The sequence below is a fragment of the Podarcis muralis genome, chromosome 4, assembly GCF_964188315.1.
Source record: "Podarcis muralis chromosome 4, rPodMur119.hap1.1, whole genome shotgun sequence".
NCBI lineage: Eukaryota > Metazoa > Chordata > Lepidosauria > Squamata > Lacertidae > Podarcis > Podarcis muralis.
Window position 1 is genome coordinate 86,273,819 of NC_135658.1, and position 14,157 is coordinate 86,287,975.

General features: G+C 40.8%; 1 protein-coding gene and 1 long non-coding RNA gene across 3 annotated transcripts in view; both read right to left on the minus strand.

Annotated features, from left to right (window-relative positions):
* Positions 1-2,301: 2,301 nt before the first annotated feature.
* LOC144327550 (uncharacterized) lies at positions 2,302-5,796 on the minus strand. Its single transcript, XR_013392682.1, has 2 exons — positions 5,480-5,796; positions 2,302-5,034 (listed from the first exon to the last, which is right to left on the minus strand). It is a non-coding gene; the product is annotated as an uncharacterized LOC144327550 (long non-coding RNA).
* Positions 5,797-11,587: 5,791 nt separating this feature from the next.
* RBM26 (RNA binding motif protein 26) overlaps positions 11,588-14,157 on the minus strand; it is a 45,659-nt gene continuing 43,089 nt past the window's right edge. For both annotated transcript variants that reach the window (XM_077927713.1, XM_028728276.2), the window contains one exon: positions 11,588-12,409. In XM_077927713.1, the coding sequence (XP_077783839.1) occupies positions 12,320-12,409 (90 nt within the window). In that variant the 3' untranslated portion in view covers positions 11,588-12,319. The remainder of the gene's footprint in view (positions 12,410-14,157) is intronic.

Sequence of the window (14,157 nt, forward strand, 5' to 3'; positions counted from 1 at the left end):
CAGAGCTCATGCTACAGCACCTGGGGGTGGAGAGCAGGTGGGGGCGTGGCTCATGCCCTGGGGGCGTGGCACCCAGTGTGGGCGGAGGGGCTGCCGCGATGGCACCCTACCGTCTGCCAGTGTTTATACCCCAACCAACAGTCTGTTCAGCAGTCTCAGCTTTTGTAGCTGGAGTCAGTCAGGGTCCTGCCCTTCCAGGTCAGGTGGAAAAGGTCCTGCAAGGCAGGGAGCAGCTCTTCCAGGGCTCACAGCCGAGATGAGTATTTGAGTAGTTAGCAATGTAACAAATAATGAACGACACTACAGGCTGCCTTATGTATGCACATGGAAGTTCATCTTTTAAAATCAGAATTCAAATATTTTTTCTACTGGAAGCCTAACTCACAACAAGAGGAGAATTTATAACATTTGTATTCCATCCTGCACTCAGAAGCAAAGTATAATATCCTAGCCTCACACTCTATATGTAAAGTAAGGCAGAGTTGATCAGACCAGAGCTATCTAGTGATCTTCATAGCCGAGTTGAGGAACGCTACTCACACTGGGACCCATCTCGCCACAAGTCATCTCCTTTAAACAAAGAGGTCTTAATAATGACAAATGAAATCAGAGAAAGGGACCTCAGCTAACATGCAGGAACTATGAGTGTTTCTGCATTGCAAACTCTGGTTAAACTGCGCCAAGCCACCCTCCCCATTTTAAATTCCTTCCTTCGCACACAGATGGGAAACAGAGCTGGTTACGTTCAAAGGAAAAACCAAGCCACCACAGAAACGAGCATTTCAATGTCACAAGCTATGGTTGCTGTCACAATGATTGGTTATAGCTACTTTTTTGCTTCCTCACACCGTCTCATACTTGATTGAACTTGGCAGCCCCAGGATACGTCTCAAGAAACTCGCTTGTATCTTATCTAAAACACTATGATATGCTTGTATCCATATTGGGATCCCAAAAAGTAGTTGGGACGACACTTTAGCTTGAATAATCCAAATAGAAGAAGAGGCGTTTGGATTTGATATCCCGCTTTATCACTACCCGGAGTCTGAAAGCGGCTAACATTCTCCTTTCCCTTCCTCCCCCACAACAAACACTCTGTGAGGTGAGTGGGGCTGAGAGACTTCAGAGAAGTGTGACTAGCCCAAGGTCACCCAGCAGCTGCATGTGGAGGAGCGGAGACGCAAATCCGGTTCACCAGATTACGAGTCTACTGGTCTTAACCACTACACCACACTGGCTCTCTAGCAGCTAGTATAAATTGGTTAAAGTCTTATGAATTTATGCTCCAAGCAGTCTAACCGCCACTTGCTCAACCATCTTTTCCTTCCTTCCTTCCTTCCTTCCTTCCTTCCTTCCTTCCGCTTACTGTCTCAACCAATACTTTCATTCCCCCCCCCAAACATTCAGGGGATAAGCGTCCCAATGAGAAAGGTTAACTACATCTTCCAGCGACCAGAAGGTTATCATCATCCTACAGAACTAGTATTTGAAAAGGGAAAGAAGAACACGAATTGTGGAAAGATTAAAAAGATAAGATGAGTAAACAGGGAGAAAAGTGGAGGTATAAGGGACCATTGGGAATAATACCCCTCACCCTGACACAACTTCCTTTGGGGTCTTACGTAGCCTTGAATTTCGACAATATCTCTCGCTTATCTAGACAAGCTGGGAAAGGCACTTGTAGCCACAGATGACATCAGACCGCCTCTCCCCACATAAACAGACCTGGACTTTGCAATCATCATCCATGGCCCATATGCAGCCCCCAAAAGATTGCCCAGAAGGGCTGAGAAAGGTTCCCCACCAATGGTATATGTTCATAGGCACCAGTTCCTGGGGGCCGAGGCACTTTGGGGCCCCCTCCAGGTTTCTTTTATTTGAGGGAGGCAGGACCCCTCTATGTTCAGGTGGTGTTTGGCTTCACCCCCTGTCGCGTAGGGCCCCCTCAATCAGCCCAAGAAGTTGGCGCTTCCGTACACATTAATGATGTGCAGGACTTGTGAGAAGTCACTGGAGAGAAAAATAAGAGAAGGAAAGGAATGGAAAGGCTACGCAACATGTCTGCGTTGAGCTTCTGTTCACCAGATTGTGGGCAAACAACACATTCAAGCTGCTGATGTAAGCATATGCCAGGAACGGAAAAACATTAGACCAATCCTTTCAAAGCATTACTACCCCTAAGTAGAATACTGGGAACCATGAAAGAAATTTTCTAATATCTTAACACATTAAAAATACCTTCTTGTGCGGTCTTGAAGAAAAAAGTTGTGCATTATTATGTGTTTTTTTAAAAAAAGACTATTTTAAAACTACCACAACATAATGAGCGTTGAGTTGACTTTATTGCTGAGTTTTGGCAAACGTGCAACTTTCCTGCGTTTACAAGGAATGGAAATGCAAATTGCTCAGGAAAATGCTAGAAAGACACCTGAACCTTTTAAAAATAGTGTCTTTTTCCTGGTGAGTTGGAAGTTCATTCTTCCCCACCTTTCGTGTTACAAATTATCATTTACGTAGACCCGTGATCCATGTGCTGGCAATTATTCTGGCACATCAAGAAGACGCAAAACCTTTTCCTGTGGCTTATGCCTTTGGAGCAGCTGGCTACCTAGGAAGCCATCATTGTGACCGTCTGGAGATTATCGGAAGAGAAGACAGAACTATAACAGCAGCTGGAAAACAAAGCAAAAAGTTGTGCAGCTGTGGAGTCTCTCTGTAGGATTATCTATTTCTTTTCTGACTTGCTATGCTATGCTTCAGGGCCGCGGGTGGCGCTGTGGGTTAAACCACAGAGCCTAGGACTTTATCTCAGTGGCTCTAAAAGCAGAGCAGGCTAAACTCTGAACTTTTGATGGAACCAGTTTTCAAGTGGGGACTTTGTAAGAATGTGCAACCTCAACGCAAAATACTGGCCACAAACATTCATTCATTCATTCATTCGATGGGAAAGGCCCAAGAGAGGGGAAACTGCCTGAAGAGGAGCCGGCAAGTGCGAGAAAATAAATTTGGTTTCACTTACGGAGATAGACTGCCCCCTAGCCTCCAACAAACAAACAAAAATGTACATAACCGTATTATCGCCATCAACATGTTTCTACTTCGTTTTCAGAAAATCTGGACGGAAAGCATAGCTTTTGCTATAAAAAGGAAAGAAACTTTCCTCAAATTTCCCAACAGCCTACAAAGCATGAGTGTTCTCAAAATCTGGTCTTTGAGCAGATTGGTGGCCTTCTACATCCTTGCTACAGAAAAAAAGGGGGGGAATTAACAGGCGAGGAAAGCTTTCAGGCAGAAGAAGCACGATCTGCAGGGATTTCAAAAGCACACATGCAAATCAAGGGTCATTTAGTCCAATGCCTTGCAATGCAGCAATCTAAACTAAAGCATTCAGGACACAAGGCCAAGCAACAGCCTTCTCCTGTTCTTGCTTGACAGAACTGAGAGACAAACCACATTTGAATCTATATTCAACACTTAGCTATCATGCCTAGTAGCTGATAAGGCTTTCCCTCCATGAATTTGTCTAAGCCCCTTTTAAAGTCATCTAAGCTCGAGGGCAACACTTATGAACTTCTGGCGGTGAAATCCATAAACAGAATTATGTCCTGTGTAAAGTACTTTGCTTTGTCGGCCCGACATCTCCTTACCCAAAAGTTTTGTTGGGCGGTGGGTTTCAAGAATTATGGGAAAGGACCCCTTATTACCAAAAATGAAAGAACGGCTGTTCTATTTCAAAAAGAAAAAACCAACACGCCCTAAAAGATGTTGAGTCTTTTTGAGGAAGACCCCAAAATTGTTGAGCTTTTCTTAGGAAAACACCAAAGTTGTTGAACTTTTTTTTTTTTATCAAAACACACACAAAATCCCCACACCCGTGGTTTTTCAATTGACTTGCTCAAGATACAGGGCAAAGCATCGCCTTTTGGAAAATTCCACCGGATGTTGATTCTGCCTTTGAAATCCCGGGTGTGTGGCAGCCCTAGATATAGACTTAGCTGAGATGTCAAAATTGGCATGTTAAAGACTGGAAACATCTCGTGGACTTTTTGTGTGAAAAAGAAAATGGAATGATGATTACCTGGATTGGAGGATTGAAGATAATGTTTGTTGATATAGAAAGTGGCTTTGTTGGGTGTTGGATTGGACAAAGTGAATATTGTTTTTATATCGCATATAGATGTAGAATCAGAAGCTCTTTACTTTCTGAATTTTATTTTTCTAACTTTCTCTTTTAATCTCTTTTCTCTTTTTTAATTTTTCTTTCTTTCTCCCCCCCCCCCCTTTTGCGTTTTTTTTTTTATCTAGATAAAAGTCTTGGTTTGGTTTAAAAAGGGGGGAAGATATTAAGCTTTGTATTTGCCTTAAGACTATTTAGATCTAGATAGATAGGTAAGTAGGTAGGTAGATGATAGATAGATAGATAGATAGATAGATAGATAGATAGATAGACAGATAGATAGATGATAGATAGATATTGAAAGGGAGGATGAAACTCTAACCACTCTCTCAACACCATGCATAAAGGCATGATATTGTAATTGGCAAAAATACATTTAGATTTTGCAGGCAAAAAAAAATCTCCTTGAGTGTCATAAAAGGTTTTGTTTCAGGGTGGCTCAGTGGTTTCTTACAACCTAGGCTCAGAATTAACAATAATATAGACTGACAATAGTTTGAAAAATGCAAGGAGAAAATAATTATTTGAGACAACAACCTGTGTACAACTGATGATATGCTGCATTTTCTAGCCAAGCAAGTATTGAAATAATTTAACATGCAATCCTCGTCAAGTCTCTTTAACAGTGTGGAATGTAAATGAACATTAAAATTCTGAAATGTCCCCCTTCACATGATATTAATCAACAAATCTGATAACAAGCTATACTGAGCCACTCATTTTTGTGGGGGAATTGGTTTACATAAAGGGCCCTTTTTGATCAAGTAAATTTTGTCACTTAACAGATCAAAGCCAAAATGAGAACAGATGAGCCATGTTCATTTCAATATTTTCAAATTTGACATTCTGTTATGGTGCTGAAAGGCAAATACCGTCCAGTTAGAGGCCTGACAAAAAATTAAGCATTTAACACAGAGTAACAAGGATATGGAAGATTAGCAATTACTTTTTATATAACACGAAAACACTCAGAATGTGGGAAACATCTAGGGACTCCAATGTCATAATGCAATGAATACTAAAAAAATACCTTTAATACCTTAATAGATATAAACCCGAAAGCAGATTTCCAATAGTTTTTTTTAAATCAGTGGTACTTTATAAAATACAAATTGGGGGGAAATACCTTCAATAATGATGGCTGTTGAAGTGTTTTGTTTATCTAGTAGTTCATCCATTTTGGAAATGTGAAAAGGAAAAAAACTGGGAAGGCTTTGATTTTATGTTGACAGAAGGTGCAAAAGTTGTTTTATTAATTTAAAATGGACCAGTTAAGGTGATAGAAAGCAACGAGCAACTTACGAAAACATCAGCAAAACCCTCAGTTGCTTATTTTGGGAGGCTGATCCTTGCTGTGTTGGTATCCAGCTGCTTCTGTCAAATCCAGGATATGATTTTGACATGTTGCATTCAAGTTCTGTAAAACAAGGAAGTTCGTTTGAGGATAAGCAGTGTTTCTTTAATACTAGTATGATAAATTCTGCAGTAATATTTGGCCGTATACACCTGTCTTCGTAAGTAAACTGCTTTTAACCCTAATGTTTTTTTTCTATTTTGTTGTTTTCAAGACTTAACTAACAGTATCTGGTCATTAGGTACTTTTTGCAGCTATTCTAGAATAGGGGAAAAAAATAACAATGGCAGGAGCTAGAGCCAAAGCTGGGTAAAGTATCAACCTCTTAGAAGCAATCTCTTTAAGGCACAATAAAAAAAAATCTGAGCTTAAAACTCCAGGACTCCTGTTTTGTAGAGATACACATGTACGGACTGTATATTTGAATTAATCTTTAAAATACTGTATATTTTAACAATGCCAGTTTTCACAGATCATGCGTTTGAAAAGCCAAGAGCTATGATTTAGTTATTTGGATCTAGCAATACAAAGATCTTGTTCATCGCAGATGGCTGGGATTCCAGCTGCGAAAAGGGGACTCATCCTTATCTCAGCCCCTGGCTTGTAGTGCATCCATTTAATGAGATAGGCAAGTTTGCGATAAACTTGTGGCTCATGATACATTTTCCAGTGTGCTGAACATGTTACTTTCCCTGCGAATGGAGCATACACAATACAATCCCAGCAACTGTTTCGATTTCATCTTCCTTTCCGAGAAATCCCAAGGAACTTTTGAGTTCAGCAATCATACATACCAGCTTAATTAAAAATTACAGCCACCTTCCCAATTCATTTTCCAGAGGTAAAGATTTGTGTGACACTTCATTTGTGTAACGATTATAAAATCTCATTTTCCATCTTGCAAGGAAACCTGGCTCAGTTAATGACGACATGGTGACCAACAGAGGTCTCCCCATTTCCCCATCTTAACAGGGAAATCCAAGTTATGTCAAAATGCTTGCAGTTGAATCCATATCATTTAGGGTTACCGGAGAAAGCCGTGACAGGGGTATGTGGGTATTTTCTGAGGTGCCTCGTTCATTTCTTATTTCTTGGCAATGCAATGCAACTGATGCAGGTTATAAAAGCAGCCAGTGTCGCCGCGGGAAACAAAACACGGAGAGGATTCATATTGCAATTTTCCTGCAAGTAATTCAAAGCGTGCGTGTAACCACTTGGAAAGCTAGTCCATCTGTATTGCCTTGTGACGAGGCAATAAGAATCCTACCACACTTCCCACTTCATATTATTATTATTATTATTATTATTATTATTATTATTATTATTATTTATACCCCACTCTGGGCGGCTTCCAACAAAAACAAGGCTGCCTTCAGATGTCTTCTAAAAATCTGGTGGTTGTTTTTCTCTTTGACATCTGGTGGGAGGGCGGGTGCCACTACCGAGAAGGCCCTCTGCCTGGTTCCTTGTAACTTGGCTTCTCGCAGCGAGGGAACCGCCAGAAGGTTCTGGCGTTTGAAATTAGGCAGGCATTTTTTGCACACTGTTTTTGACCACTTGCGACTGAGTTTCAACCACTTGGGGGCCAGGACGGTGCCTGATGCCTCCAGCACCTGGAGGTGCATGCCTGAGGATTATTAGATCTGGACCATTCTTGCCCACTAAGACCCCCTCCTGTAGAATTCTATAAGTTATTTTTTATCTGCACAATCAGAATGAATTTCTGGAACCAAAATGCTTCTTCTGTGAAGCTTGAGCAGGAGCAGTCATCATTAAGAAAGAGGTAAGAATAGGGCTGCCACATTTCAAGAAGTAAAAATCCAGACATTTTGACAATTTTTGAAAATCCCCCCGCATGGTAATTTTCCTGCCTGTCAGCAATATTAGCTGCCTATTCTCCTGCTTGTGCAGGCCAGCCAGAGCCGCCTGCACATATATATTTTTTGATATAAAAAAGAACCCCAGAAACCCAAACATTTGCCCCCGGATGGGCATGTAGACCCTCAAAAGACGACATGTCCAGGATTTCCCAGACGTATGGCAAACCTTGATAGGCCAAGAGGGAGGGAGGGAGGGAGGGAGGGAGGGAGGGAGGGAGGGAGGGAGGGAGGGAGGGAGGGACTGGTCTTGGATCAAGTGACTTTTCTTCTTTAAGTTCTCAAAATTCTTAACCTAGCTCAAGGTGGTCATCTGAACTAGCCAGAGGTTTAACTGAGAATCAGTCAGTCAGTCCATCATTTGAAAAATAAGACTCTAGAGCCATCTTGCCCAAAAATGGCAATTAGACATTACATTTTGGGGACTAGTTTAAGGAGCCATTTGGCACCTAGTTTATATATCCGAGTTTCTAACACTGCTTCTGGTGGAGTACCGAACTGTACTAAAATCAACATGTCAGAATGATCCAGGCAACTGGCCTTCCATGACGCTACATGTAAACTACATAAATCACCACACGGTAAACTGTATCGCTGTTGATAATAGTAAAAAAATAAAAATAAAAAATTATCACTAACACATGGTTTGAAGCTAATAAGTAGATAGATTATAAACGCCATTAAAAGTCAGTCATCAGAAGAACGATTATGCATTGAGAACTTAGTACGTTCTTCATTTTTCACTGCATTGAAGCTTAGGCTTACATTTGTACGATGGACAGCAGCTTGTTTCAAGCTTTTATCGGTATGCACGAAACGTAAAACTAGATCTCTTGCAAGAAAGCATTTACTACACCCCCTATGACATTTTCTAGTGACATATATAAACCAGTGGGATGCGAGTGGTGCTGTGGGTTAAACCACAGAGCCTAGGACTTGCTGATCAGAAGGTTCAGTTTGAATCCCTGCGACGGGGTGAGCTCCCGTTGCTCGGACCCAGCTCCTGCCTACCTAGCAGTTCGAAAGCACATCAAAGTGTAAGTAGATAAATAGGTACCGTTCTGGTGGGAAGGTAAATGGCGTTTCTGTGTGCTGCTCTGGTTCGCCAGAAGCGGCTTAGTCATGCTGGCCACATGACCCAGAAGCTGTCTGCGGACAAACGCCGGCTCCCTCAGCCTATAGAGCGAGATGAGCGCCGCAACCCCAGAGTCGGCCACGACTGGATCTAATGGTCAGGGGTCCCTTTACCTATATAAACCAGTAACTCCGCAATTGTGACTATATTTTTAATTATTGCATTTAAAGTCTGCCTTTAAGAGAACTCAAGGGGAGTCTCCAAACCAAGCACTAATCAGATCCAGACCTGCTTAGCTTCAACAAGTTTGCTTTGCGTTCAAGTAAGAGCCCTGGCTGTCTAGAAACTACATTTCCAGCTTACAACTCAATGGCTTGAATTTAAAGGTAGTTCATAGAATAACGTATCTGATCCAAGCCTGATATTGGGCAATTCCCCCTCCCTTAGGGGTCCCTGTGCCCCATCACATATTGTTCAGAAGAGTCCTTCAACTTTCCTTTAAGGGCATACTTGCTTGCAAAGAGAAGAACGGGGTCAAAACTTTCATTCAGATAACTTCTTTAAGCTTCCCACCTCTTTAAAAAAAAACCCAGTATCTGCATTGAGCTCCAACCAATCTCTTTGAAGTCCTAGCTTGGAAATACAGAACTGATTTCAAAGTAACTCCGGTTTTCATTAAAAAAAAGAAGATTTTATTGGTACCATGTTTCAAAAACATAACACGACACATAATATATTAGGGTACATTGGACCTCGGATTATTAACTTAAAATTCCTCCTTGGGCTATCACAAAATCTTGGAGGAGGAAACAGAAATTTGGAAGTTAAATACTGGGGTAGGGAGCTTATAGCAAAAGAGAAAATAAATCAGAAGACAAATAATTTCCTAGGTGAAATACTGGGTTCTTAGTAAGCGGCAGGAGCTCAATGTAGCCCAATAGACAAATAGGCCCCCAAATCAACAAGAAAGAAATCAGTGGGGCAAGTTCGCACTAAGGAGAATGTTAACTCCTGTGTCATGATAAAATTTGGAGCATAATTAAGCCCCTGGATCTGCTTCACCAAACTTTTTAGGTTTGTAGAGTAGAGACACTGTCATGGGCACAACCTCTTCTATCAGCTACAAGAGAGTATGTTTTTCAAGCCTATTTTCAGCAGGGTTGGTTCTGCAGTACCTGTGTCCCTGCTACAAGGGCTGGGCAATATCTGTTTTTCAACATCAGGATATATCAGCAGCTAGCTACCGCGATATGCTGATATATCACAATGTCTGGAATGTATCTCCCACCTTAGGGGAAGAAGAAGCAGTCGAGATACATCGTCCAGCCCTACTGAGCAAGCCCCCATCGCTCCAGCTCACAGGAGCTGGAGGTGCAGGGGCTTCCTTAAATTGCTCCGCTGGAGGCGGGAAGCTGAGTGAACCCCGGTAATGTTCCGGCTCGCACGAGCTGGGGAGGGAGGCTTCCTCAAAGCCACAGGCAGGTAAGGCAGGCAAACGGAGCCCCCAAAAGTGCTTGCCTTCTCAGATTCCCATCTGCCTGCCTACCTGCGCCTTTGCCACCTGCCTGCGCCTTTGCCATCTGTATTGCCAACTCAAAATGTCTGAAACCGGCATAGTGATCTGAACACTGTACCAGTTTCTGACCATTTACCGATACATGGCCCAGCTCTATCTGCGACATTGGAGACCCCTGCACCAGGGTAAAATTCACTCTCGAGTTTCAACGAACCCCTGCACTGCTTTGTAACGGATTCATAGTAGGGGGTTTTCTGTATACACAGGAATGTACAGAAAAAAGGTTTACAAAAAAATTAACAAATCTCCTCCGGCATTCTCTAAGTTGCATAAGCACACTCTTAAAATAAAAAAATGATAAGGCAAAACACGAAGTTATTTCCCCTAGCCTATTTGAGAAGTTGTTGGGAGACAGAACGGACCCCAGCAAGCTTAAGAATTCGGTAGTTTCATCTTCTCGTTCATTTCAATATGGGTAATCGGACCCCACAAAGCCAGTCAGGGGAGTATGAAGTGCTTCAGGTTGCTAAAAAATATTTGACAATGTTTTGAAACAGCTGCCGGGGTCCACAGCAACTCCATTAGCTTGCAAGAGTTAACTTCTCTTAGGTTCCCAGCTTACATGGTTTACCAATAAGGCATGTAGGCAGTACAGTTGTGATACAAAGAACAAATCAAAATTAAAGGCAGGGGGGGAAAGACCAACAGTTGCAGCTTTCTTTGTTGTTTTTCAAACCATCTGCCTGAAATGAAAAAAGGAAATCATCAGAACAACTGTTCAACGGGTGATAAAATATAAAGGATGGAAAGCATAACTTTAAAAGGAAATATAACAGCAATCAATTCAATATTTAACTGGCTTAATGGATTTAAAATTGAGTAATTTAAAGCTGATGGTAGTCAGAACAACCTAGGAAGAGGCCTCGTGGAGTGATGAAGGAGAATAGGCCTGCTGTAAATAGAAGGGGAGGGTTTAAAAAAATAATACTTAACACTGGAGAATAATGGATGCCCAAAACCGTAAAGGCAAAATAGACACATTATAATCTGGTGCAAAATTGTATCTATAGGGTAGATGGCAGGGGCAAGGAGGCATGACTGGTCTGGCTCCTTCTGGGTTCCTCCCTCCCAGAAAAGAACCTATGAGAGACCAGTCTGCTCTATCATTTGTAAAGTGATTGGACCAGATTTCTGAATGTTCTTGTTTTTCTCTCCCGTTGTCCCTTATGCCTTGTCTATTAGAGCATAACCCATTTTGATAACCTCGATTTTTATTCTGTGTGCAATTTATTCTTAACGAAGAATAAATAAAATTAATACCTACCAGTCACGTCGCCTTGCTGCATTTCTTTAAACGTGAGCTTCTGCCACACAAGAAAAACAAGCCTTCTTGCTTTCTCAAATGTGAGTGCGGCCATGCCGTTCTTGAAGCAAGAGCTCCCTTTGAAAGCCTGGTTCTGAAGTTAGGTAGCCAGCTGGCAATTTAAATTGTGCGTAAAAGGATTTTCAGCATTTGGCTTCAAGGCCAAATTGTTTTATCGTTTAGAAGGTTGAAATAGTGATAGTGATTCAGCTCTTTTCGTGAATATGGGGGGGTGGGGGCGCCACATGGAATGGTCTATCTTTTTTTCCATTTTTTTTTCTTTGTTATCATGGGCCATAGTATAACGTCATTATTGCTTTTTTTTTCTTTTTTCCCCAAGACCATTCCATCTCTTTATTTTTTTAAACATCTTAAAGTGATAAGGAGATATATGCAAAGCAGTCATACACTGTATCATTAAAACTCATACGTAAAATACGTACACAAATCCAACAAAAGGCTAGTACATAGTAAAGCCTAAGTATACTACTATGCAATATTATGAATACGTAACTTTAGAGACTTCAGTTTAGTAATGTTATCTATTATTATTTCTGAAAACATTCACAAAGATCTTAAATGCAAATTTCCATTCCATACTTGGAATAAAACAAAACAAAACAAAAATCTATGTTATAACAACTCTTGGTCATCTTGTTGTGTGACCAATTCTTTAAATTACAAAGAACCCAAAGAATTCCGTAATGTTTCTGTAGGAGTAATAAAAACATTGCATATGTTCCTAATATGATGTCTTCAGCAATCATTTACCGAAATGTAAATGCAACTCGAACATCAATCGCTCAAAAGACGGGACCAATCAGCTGCTTGAGTCTTATCTGAAATCCAAATTCACCACTTTCACCCAAACTCCTCGAAGTACAAATATGCAAAAGTACATTAGAAAATGCTAATGCAACACAGGAACAGTTCTAGCATTCTCAGCAATCCGCTGAATCATCTTCTCCAAGAACGAGATTCATTGTCGTCGTCTTCTTCATCATCATCTTGAAGCAATGAGTCATCTACCAGGGATTCTTCCTGAAACTGAAAAAGAAATGTTTCGTAAGAACCTGCCGGAAGCACTGAAGATATGAAATTCCCTAACAAAAAAAGGGGGGGGCGGCATTCAGGCACCTTTAAGGACTATGCAAATTACTTCTGCAGTTTGAAAGAATGGGGAAAACACAATACCTGTGAAAATCAGAATGTTAGCATCTTCCACACCAATTATTGATTACGAAGATTAACAAATGGAGGGAAATTCTATAGATCATGAGATATACATCTCATGCTGGGATTCATTTATTTATGTTAAGCCGTTATGCTGCTGCAAACTGTATAATGCTTTGAAAAGCTATCTAATAAATTCTAAACATCACTGATTTATTCTGAAAGTGAAATGAGATTTGGATAACGGTTGTAGGTCTTGTCTGGACAAGCCAACTTCCAAAATGTGATTAATGTTCCTGGCTAGTTTTGGCAAACCATCGTTTAACCACACTTCAGTGTGCATGTAACAGCAAACCATGGCTAGCTACAAATGGAAAAGAAAGTTTTGCAGTTGCACCAGAGGACTAGAGGGGAGAGCATGAGTCATTTGCTCATTTATTTTACATCCAAACCAGTCACTCTTGTTATTTTGGACCAACCCACACAGGGCTCACCAGGGCTGAAGTCCTGTGCTCTGAACACTCAGCAAGACAGCAGGTGCATATTCAGTTTTGGTTTGCATGCCACATTAAAACATAGTTAAAAAGAAACTTTTTAATGTAAGCATGAATTGTCCTGGTACATGTGCTGAAATCACAAGCTAAAACACTCCCCCTGACCCCTTCCTGCTGCTGCTGTACTGCTGGGAAACAAACCACGGTTTGGCTGGTCATTATAGCCAACCCTGGGCTTGTGGTTTCTTTCCCTCCAAGCAATCTACAAGATGTAAGACCTAAACAAACCTTGCTATCTAGTAATGCACATATATTTTACTTTCATCCTGAGCGTTTTGGATAGGGTTGAACCCGAGTAAGGAGAACACAAGCTTGATACTACTAAGCCAAAATTCTCCTATCACAGAAAGTAACATTATTTATTGAATATAGGTAATTACTTAATGTTTATTTAAATAAATATATTTTTGCAATTAACCAATACTACTAATTCAGAACGAGAGAGAATCCATTCCAGTGAGAAGTTATGAAACTAATTTTTCATAAATGGAGTATGCATTTTCTAGGAGGTGCTTATGCAAAGGTCAGAGCCAAAACCCATAAATAACAGAAAATATCCTGACATTGGAACAGCAACTCTGACAAAATTTATAGTGAAAGCAATGTAGGTTCTCACTCATAATTTACTCTACAGCTGATACATCCAGGACCTGGTGATTACAAATATTCTTTTTCAATACTCAATGGAAGCACTCGTGAAATTCTATCTTAGGAAAAGCTGACATTTAAGAAATACAAAATGCTTGAGGGAACTTTGATTGGAAATCCATTATGTATGGGAATTTATTGAAGAAAAGAGGGGACTGGTTCTGTAATAGTGGAAGAGAACGTAAATTAATATAACCTGGTTAAGTAAATCAGAAAAAGGCCAACGCATACAGGGAAAAAAACATGACTTAAGTAACAGAATGTATATTAAGACTATGAGCTAGTAAAAGGAAAATATAGGTGTGTGCTGTGCCAAAACTATTACAAATGCAAAGTACACAAATTCAGAGAAAATTAAGGATTCCCAATGGCATCACAAGATAGCAAGAGAGAGTTTGCAGTATTTTTACATTCAGCATA